The 10131-nt window shown below is 35.2% G+C and overlaps 1 protein-coding gene and 1 pseudogene across 1 annotated transcript; both read left to right on the forward strand.

Moving 5' to 3' along the window:
- The first annotated feature begins 1582 nt into the window (after nt 1-1582).
- LOC123904534 lies at nt 1583-10067 on the forward strand (annotated as a pseudogene).
- Nucleotides 4869-7469, forward strand: LOC123905440. Its single transcript, XM_045955033.1, has 2 exons — nt 4869-5820; nt 6175-7469. Exons 1-2 carry the CDS (start codon nt 5704-5706, stop codon nt 6475-6477), a joined length of 420 nt encoding a protein of 139 aa, XP_045810989.1. The 5' UTR covers nt 4869-5703; the 3' UTR covers nt 6478-7469.
- Nucleotides 10068-10131: the final 64 nt, after the last annotated feature.

A 10131-nucleotide genomic window follows, 5' to 3' on the forward strand; every position in this document is an offset into this window, starting at 1 on the left:
ATGTTTGGATTTTGCTGATTGTATCTGTTGTATTGTTTATTAAAATTAGTTTTTGGCTTTTGTTTGATTATTTTTCCTTAATTCAAATCGTCACAGAACCATTTATAAAATGTGTACGCAGAAGCCTGATTGATCATTCACAAGAGCTTTATAACAAATATAAGGAGTGTTTTATTGAATACAATGAATCCGATCCCATCGTTGATGCTGGTGAACTTGATCGTAAGCTAGATGATATGTTTGATTTTACTGTTCAGGAAAAAAAATAAAATCGGAAGACATTGAAGAAGACAAAGTAGAAGAAATTGATATTAACAAAGTAACCACCATTACTTTTGAGCAAGGTTGGACAATTTTGCGGAAAGGGATTAGGAAAGTGAAGATGATATAGTTCTCGAATGATGTCAGATTAATGTTGAGGATTTGATGAATTTGCATGGGTATCCTTGGATTTTTTCTTTCCTTGAAGATAATATTTGGATTTTGCTGATTGTATCTATTGTATTGTTTATTAATATTAGTTTTTGGCTTTTGTTTGATTATTTTTCCTTAAGTCAAATCGTCACAGAACCATTTATAAAATGTGTACGCAGAAGCCTGATTGATTATTCACAAGAGCTTTATAACAAATATAAGGACTGTTTTATTGAATACAATGAATCTGATCCCGTCGTTGATGCTGGTGAACTTGATCGTAAGCTAGATGATATGTTTGACTTTACTGTTCAGGAAAAAAAACCGGAAGACATTGAAGAAGACAAAGTAGAAGAAATTGATATAAACAAAGTAACCACCATTACTTTTGAGCAAGGCTGGGCAATTTTACGGAAAGGTATTAGGAAAGTGAATATGATAGTTCTCGAAGGATGTCAGATTAATGTTGAGGATTGGATGAATTTGCATGGGTATCCTTGGATTTTTTTTTCCTTGAAGATAATATTTGGATTTTGCTGATTGTATTTGTTGTATTGTTTATTAATATTAGTTTTGGCTTTTGTTTGATTATTTTTTCTTAAGTCAAATCGTCACAGAACCATTTATAAAATGTGTACGCAGAAGCCTGATTGATCATTCACAAGAGCTTTATAACAAATATAAGGAGTGTTTTATTGAATACAATGAATCCGATCCCATCGTTGATGCCGGTGAACTTGATCGTAAGCTAGATGATATGTTTGACTTTACTGTTCAGGAAAAAAAAAACCGGAAGACATTGGAGAAGACAAAGTAGAAGAAATTGATATAAACAAAGTAACCACCATTACTTTTGAGCAAGGCTGGACAATTTTGCGGAAAGGGATTAGGAAAGTGAAGATGATAGTTCCCGAAGGATGTCAAATTAATGCTGAGGATTTGATGAATTTGCATGAGTATCCTTGGATTTTTTTCCCTTGAAGATAATATTTGGATTTTGCTGATTGTATTTGTTGTATTGTTTATTAATATTAGTTTTGGCTTTTGTTTGATTATTTTTTCTTAAGTCAAATTGTCACAGAACCATTTATAAAATGTGTACGCAGAAGCCTGATTGATCATTCACAAGAGCTTTATAACAAATATAAGGAGTGTTTTATTGAATACAATGAATCCGATCCCATCGTTGATGCCGGTGAACTTGATCGTAAGCTAGATGATATGTTTGACTTTACTGTTCAGGAAAAAAAAATTGGAAGACATTGGAGAAGACAAAGTAGAAGAAATTGATATAAACAAAGTAACCACCATTACTTTTGAGCAAGGCTGGACAATTTTGCGGAAAGGGATTAGGAAAGTGAAGATGATAGTTCCCGAAGGATGTCAGATTAATGCTGAGGATTTGATGAATTTGCATGAGTATCCTTGGATTTTTTTTCCTTGAAGATAATATTTGGATTTTGCTAATTGTATCTGTTGTATTGTTTATTAATATTAGTTTTTGGCTTTTGTTTGATTATTTTTCCTTAAGTCAAATCGTTACAGAACCATTTATAAAATGTGTATGCAGAAGCCTGATTAATTATTCACATGAGCTTTATAACAAATATAAGGAGTGTTTTATTGAATACAATGAATCTACCGTAGGGAAACCTCCACTGTTTATGTTTTCTCACTTGTAAATTTTGTTTGAATTGTCATATACCCTTTTCCGATTTTTTTTTCCCTAGCTTCTTCCTTCTATTGAGGACAAACATGGTGAATTCATGCTGAGGGAGCTTGTCAGGTTGTGGAAAAATCACACCAAGATGGTTAGGTGGCTTTCGAAAATATTTGCTTATCTGGATAAATATTACACCAAAAAACACTGCTTGACTGCACTCGAAGAAGTTGGACTTTCTGCCTTCCACTTGGTCAGTCACATTGATCTCTCTTGTTAATATTTTTTATACTTGGTGTAATCTTATCATGACTATGGACTGGTGGGAAATTTCTGATTTCATCAATCGCAGGTTTATAGGGAGGTTAAGGGTAGTGCTACGAAAGCCATTATTGATTTGGTAAGTTGATGTTAGAATAGAAAATATTATAATATTATTTGTTGAGAAAATATCTCGATTTGGTTTGTTTATTCTTAGCCCTATAATAAAGGGATTTAGTTTAGATTTAAATTTATTCACTTGGTTATAAATACCAAGGTAGTATCATACTATTTGATAATGTAAATAATGTAAATATTGTAATTAGGGTTATTGACTCCATTATCAATAATATTTTATTGTTCCTTATTATTATCTCCTATTCTTTAACCTAAAAACCCCCAAATTTCAACATGGTATCAGAGCCATGGTATCCACCTTGAAACATAATTCCGCTGCAATTTTCCCCGAGATTTAACTCTCGATTATTCTTCGTTTTACTTACCTTTTTGTTCATATATGCTTTAATTAACCTTTTTTTTTCATATAAACCCTAGCCGTCATTGAAATTTCTTTTTATATTTTGTTACCCGTTTGTGATTCTTTAATCCACGGGTCCCAGTTACCTTTAATCTTGTTCCACCTTTGTGGTTCTTGTTTATTTCCTTTCTATTCTAACCTTATTTGTATGTTACCCGTTATGTTTTTATTCTAACCTTATTCATATGTTACCCTGACACATGCAGCCCACTTTTCTATGAATCCTTTACATTTAACCACCGTTTTTTTTCTTCAAGATTGATCGTCAGTCTCTATTGGTCTTATTTTGGTGGTCTAATTTCCCGTTTGTGATCCCTTAATCCGCGGGCATACCCGTTTGTGATACCTTAATCCGCGGGCAGTCCCGTTTGTGATACTTTAATCCGCGGGCATACCCGTTTGTGATACTTTAATCCGCGTGCAGTCCCGTTTGTGATACTTTAATCCGCGGGCATACACGTTTGTGATGCTTTAATCCGCGGGCAGTCCTGTTTGCGATACTTTAATCCGCGGGTCTTTTTACTTAATTTGATATGGATTCATCTCTTCAGCCGCTCCTCTACTGCTTCTTTGGTTGCTGCTCTTCGTTGGCTTGCTATCAATTGATTTAATTTATTTTCAGGGTTAGTTTTGTAACAAGCTTAAAGCTTAGTAAGCTTTAGCTTGAGGGGGAGTGTTAGAATAGAAAATATTATAATATTATTTGTTGAGAAAATATCTCGATTTAGTTTGTTTATTCTTAGCCCTATAATAAAGGGATTTAGTTTAGATTTAAATTTATTCACTTGGTTATAAATACCAAGGTAGTATCATACTATTTGATAATGTAAATAATGTAAATATTGTAATTATGGTTATTGACTCCATTATCAATAATATTTTATTGTTCCTTATTATTATCTCCTATTCTTTAACCTAAAAACCCCCAAAGTCATGATACCATGTTGAAATTTGGGGGTTTTTAGGTTAAAGAATAAGAGATAATAATAAGGAACAATAAAATATTATTGATAATGGAGTCAATAACCCTAATTACAATATTTACATTATTTACATTATCAAATAGTATGATACTACCTTAGTATTTATAAGCAAGGGAATAAATTTAAATCTAAACTAAATCCCTTTATTATAGGGCTAAGAATAAACAAACCAAAGAGATATTTTCTCAACAAATAATATTATAATATTTTCTATTCTAACCGTTGACAATTCTACACTGTAAATGATATACTGATTTTGTCATGATTTTGTATGTTGTGATGATCCCTTTGAAATAACGGTTCCCTATTTTATGTTATAGATTGACAAAGAACGTGAGGGCGAACAAATTGATAGATCATTGTTGAGAAATGTTCTCGACATATTTGTTGAGATTGGTATGGGTAATATGTGTATTATACAAATGATTTTGAGGTGCATATGCTTAAGGATTCTGGCGATTACTACAAAAAGAAGGCCATGATCTGGATCGAGTCGGACTCCTGCCCAGACTACATGCAAAGGGTATGTCTGACTCCTGCCCATAAAGATATACTATCTCTTATTTTTTGTTTTATATGTTTAAACTTTAAACTACACAGGCTGATGATTGCTTGAAACGAGAAAGAGAAACAGTGTCTCATTACTTGCATTCTAACACTGAAGAAACTGCTAGAGGTAAGCTATTATTGGATGACAATTTAAAGTTTCATTTTAAAGTTTTATTGGATCACAATTTCTCAGTCCCCCCCCCCCCCCCCCCCCCCCCCCCCTTTTCTCTTTTAATTTTAACAGAAAGTGCAACATGAGTCGCTAGTAAACCCTCTAAATCAACTACTTGAGAAGGAGCACTCTGGATGTCATGCCTTGCTTAGAGATGATAAGGTAATGACTGCTTTGTCTTACTTTATTAGAGTAAATAGATACTCCTTGTAATATAACAGATTAACTATTAGTTAATGTGATATGTCCAGCTAGGCATAGTTAGAATACAGCTAAGCATAGTTAGAATCCAGCTAAACATAGTTAGAAGCTACTTTAGACTAGTACAAGTGTGGCTTATAAATACATGTACATGGAATCCTGAGTTTCGCAAATGGCGACAGAAGGATCAGATGCTGATATCGTGGATCCAAACGATGATTTCTAGTGAAATTCTTGCTCATGTCGTTGGAAGCAATCACACGTTCGAGCTATGGAACAAGATCCTTTCGCATTTCCATAAACAGATGCGAGCCAAAGCGCGTCAACTTCGTGTTGAGTTAAGTTCCACAAAGCTTGAAGATCGTACGGTAAAAGAGTATTTGCTTCAAATTCGTCTTCTTATTGATAATCTCAGTGCTATTGGTGATCCTGTACCTCTTAATCATCATCTTGATATAATCTTGGAGGGTTTACCCTCAGATTTCAACTCTGTTATTTCTGTTATCGAAAGTAACTTCGATTCCATGGATATGGATGAAGCTGAAGCCTTGCTTCTGGCTCCTGAGACATGCTTAGAAAAGTCTAAGAAGAAGACACTTGATGAAGTTGCATCTCTCAATTTGGCTCAAGCATCGTCTTCCAAATCTACTCCAAACACTGAAACTGATTCCACTCCACCATCTGTTAACTCCACCACTGGTCCAGATCCTTCTCGTTTCAACTCTTATCGTGGTAGAGGCGGTAGAAATGGTCGTGGTCATGGAGAAGGAGGAGGACGCTATTCTAACACTCAGTGCCAGATCTGTTACAAAACTGGTCACCCTGCCTCTGAGTGCTGGCACAGGAGTAATCTACAGTATCAGCCTCAAATTCCTCCAAATTATCATGTTGGCTATATGGTCACAATCCACCTGGTTATGGATTCATGCCCTATCCTGCAGCACACTACAATGGCTTTGGCAATGGCTTTGGAGCCTCTTCATCTCGTTTCAATCCATACTTGCCTCGTTATCCCTCTCCAATGCGTCCTTCATCCTCTCAGGTAGCTCAACCTAATGCACTTATTGCTAATGCTCCTTCTGTGAGTGGTTCAGGTATATGGTATCCAGATTCTGGTGCCTCCTATCATGTTACTGCAGATGTAAGGAACATACAGGAACCTTTTTTCTTTGATGGCGCAAATCAAGTCTACATAGGCAATGGACAAGGTTTGCCCATACATTCTTCTGGTTCTGGTGTATTTCCTTTCCCCATTGATCCTAATATTCATTTTAGCCTTAATAACCTACTTCATGTACCTACCATAACCAAAAACCTTATAAGTGTAAGTCAATTTGCAAAAGACAACTCTGTTTATTTTGAATTTCATGCTAATCACTGTCTTATCAAATCTCAGGCCACTAATGCTGTCCTTCTACATGGCACTGTGGGATCTGATGGCTTATACAAATACAAGTTTCCAAGCCTCAATATTCAACCTGCTCAATCTGTTCCAGATTTATTTTCAAATAATAAACCAACTGTTTGTACTATTCATAATTCTACCAGTACTAGTAATAGCATGCATCCTTTGCCTTCCTGTTCTACTTACCTATGGCATCTAAGGCTAGGCCATCCAAATGAACACATTTTGAAACTTGTTTTGAAAAATTGTAATCTTTCCTTCAGTAATACAAATAAAGATGCTTTGAATTTTTAAACAGTTTAAGTCTATGGTTGAACTTCAACTTGGCCATTCTATTAAGTCCCTTCAAACTGACTGGGGGGGTGAATTCTGGCCATTCACCCAATACCTACAAAGTCTTGGCATTATACACCGTCTTATCTGTCCTCACACCGACCATCAAAATGGGGTCATTGAACGAAAACATAGGCATATTGTTGATTTGGGCCTCACACTTTCAAGCCAAGCCTCTTTGCCCCTAAAATACTGGGACCATGCCTTTCTAGCTTCTGTTCATCTTATCAACAGATTACCTAGCTCCACTCTTCAATTCAAAATACCCTATACTGTTCTATTTAACAAAAACCCTGACTACCCCTCTTTCAAGGTCTTTGGTTGTGCATGCTTTCCACTCTTAAAGACCTTATAATGCTCATAAGTTTGATTTCAGGTCACACGAGTGTCTCTTTTTGGGGTACTCCTCTGTTCACAAAGGTTACAAGTGCGTTTCACCCTCTGGACGTATCTAACATGGTATCAGATTAGTCCTTTGATCCATGGCTGATTCCGCCGCGTTTAAGCATAGTTAGAATCCAGCTAAGCATTAGTTAATCTGATATGTCCAGCTAAGCATAGTTAGAACACAAATAAGCATAGTTAGAATCCAGCTAAGCATAGTTAGAAGCTACTTTAGACTAGTACAAGTGTGGCTTATAAATACATGTACTTGTAACTGAAAAGATTCAGAATGAAATAATACAAATCAAGAAGCAAAAGTTTGTTACAGATTCGGTTATGAATTCTCTGAAAGTTAACATACTTTTTTGTTTGATGTTCTTCACAGTTACTTGGCACTAACTGGTTCACTAACTTGTTGAATTACTATATGCCTAGGTGGATGATCTCTCTAGGATGTATAGATTTTGCCCTACTAAATTGCTGGATCCTATTGCCAATGTATTCAAGCAGGTTGGTTTATTTACGTAATGCTATACTTTATTTAATGATGTATTATGATGATTGCTTAATTGCAGCATATTACAGATGAGGTTACAACTTTGCTTCAATTGGCTGAGGAAGGAAACTGCTACTATCAATCAGGTTCAGTCCATGCCTGAGCAATCTCCTAGTATTTTATCTTCTGTTTCATGGTACGGTGTTCAGTGGACTGTGAATGCCATCATGTTATCAGATAGATGTCTAAGTTATGGCTTAATTTAAATACCCATGCCCTAAGTTTGCTATATTAGTTTTTATGTCAAAGGGCAGCACCATGGATTTTTAATAATGTGAAATTGCAGGTGCTTGCCAGAAAATTCCTAGAGCTCCATGACAAGTATTTGGCATACGTTAATAATTGCTTTATGAATCACACTTTATTCCACAAGGTATTTGGCATTCGTTAATAATTGCTTTATGAATCACACTTTCTTGATGGGTTCATTTTATAGTTGCCAAATCTGTAAGAGTCATTTTCCAGAAAGCATTTGAAGGAAGTTAATAATTGCTTTATGAATCACACTTTCTTGATGGGTTTATTTTATAATTGGGGAGTTTAAAGAAGTGTTTTCAGAAAATAATGTCTTTTATCCGAATCAATGAATTTTTCCAGGCATTGAAGGAAGGATTTGATGTGTTCTGCAATAAAACTTTCAGTGCAGAACTATTATCTTCATTCTGTGATCATATCCTTAAAAAGGGTGGAAGTGAGAAGCTGAGTGATGAAGCCATTGAAGAAACACTAGAGAAGGTAGTTTTTGACTATTTATGTTTTCTTCAGGATATTTATGTTATTTTCCATCAAATTTTGCATCAGTATTGTGTTGCCAACATTGTGTAATTTCTATAGGTAGTCAAGCTGGTTGCACATATCAGTGACAAGGATCTCTTTGCAGAATTTTACAGGTCAGATTTTACACTGATATTTCTCATGGTTTAGGTTTCATATTATTTTTGAGCTTCTGAGAAATTTTAAATTTTTGCAGGAAGAAGCTTACCCGAAGACTACTTTTTGATAGGAGTGCCTCTGATGACCATGAGAAGTATATTTTGAGAAAGTTAAGGGAGGAATGTGGTAGACTGTTCACATCAAAAATGGATGGAATGGTCAGTTAACTTCGTTGCCAGCACAACTAACTAACTCTGAAGTGCTCTTTTTTCTTATAAATTGAAATATTCAATTTCAGGTGATGGACTTGACATTGGCTAGGGAAAGTCAGTTGAAATTTAATGAATATCTTAATGAGAACTCAGATGTAAATCCTGGAATTGACTTGAAGGTTACTGTTCTTACAACAGGGTTTTGGCCAAGTTTTAAGTCTTCTGGTCTCAGCCTCCCTTCAGTTGGTAGGAGGACATTGCTGATTGTAGTTTTTTAAGTTTCCATTAGTGTTTTTCTGATGAAGACAAATCTTATGTAACAATATAACAGGATCAAATTGTTTGTTTCAGGTCAAGTGTGTGGAAGTTTTTAAGGGCTTTTATGAAACAAGGACAAAGCATAGAAAACTCACATGGATTTACTCACTGGGAACTTGCGACATCATTGGCAAGTTTGATTCGAAAACCATTGAGTTAGTCGTCTCAACCCATCAGGTAATTCCCTTCCCGAGACTTGTTCTCTTCTGTTATGCTGATTATTGAGACATTGAGATATTTGATTGTCTTTTACAGGCTGCTGCCCTGCTACTTTTCAACTTGGCGGATAAGTTGAATTATTCAGAGATTAAGACTCAGCTGAGTTTGGCTGATGAAGATCTAGTTCCATTGCTTTATTCTCTGTCATGCGCAAAATACAAGATCATTTCTAAGGAGCCTAGCACTAAAACAGTATCCCCAAATGACAGTTTTGAGTTTAATTCCAAATTTGCTGATAAAATGAAAAGGATAAAGGTATGTATTTACTTTTACCCTTTTTTTCAAATTCAATTATTTTTACCCTTTGATATAAAATATGAAATTTTGTTTATCATAGGTCCCTCTACCACCCGTTGATGAAAAGAAGAAGATTATTGAATATGTTGACACTGACAGACGATATGAAATTGAGGCTGCAATTGTGTGCATTATGAAGAGTAGGAAAGTTTTGCACCATAAAACTTTAGTTTTGGAGTGCCTTGAGAAGTTGGGCCACAGGTTCAAGGTAAACACCTGCTTGAATGAATTTATCTTTGCTAGTGTAAAACGAGGTTTCCATGCTTAAATACCTTAATTGCTAAATTTGATTTATAGCCTGATATCAAAGCAATCAAGAAGCGGATTGAAGTTCTCATCACTCGGGACTACCTGGAGAGGGACAAAGAGAACCCAGCAATCTTCCGGTATCTAGCGAATAGGTATTGATGTGCAAAATGACTTAGGGAAAGGTACTAATGTACAGAATTGTGCGGGTTGAGAAAGCTACTAAGATAACTGAATTTGATTTCTTAAGTACGGTTGATTGAGAACTCCCCAAAGGTTTACATAATCCTGTAAATGGATGTAGTCAGTTGCTTAAACCTAGTAAGTAGCAATTATTATTATTTTTTGCATAAATGAGGATTTAGTTATAGTTACGATTGTGTCCATATATATAGAGCCTGGCAAGATAATCAATACGACATTGTTATCTAGTTCTTAGTTGGTAATCCCAGTGCTTGTGCCAGTGCCCAGTGCCATAATAATGGAAGATTAAACCTTCATCAACATAAT

The sequence above is a fragment of the Trifolium pratense genome, linkage group LG2, assembly GCF_020283565.1.
Source record: "Trifolium pratense cultivar HEN17-A07 linkage group LG2, ARS_RC_1.1, whole genome shotgun sequence".
Lineage (NCBI taxonomy): Eukaryota > Viridiplantae > Streptophyta > Magnoliopsida > Fabales > Fabaceae > Trifolium > Trifolium pratense.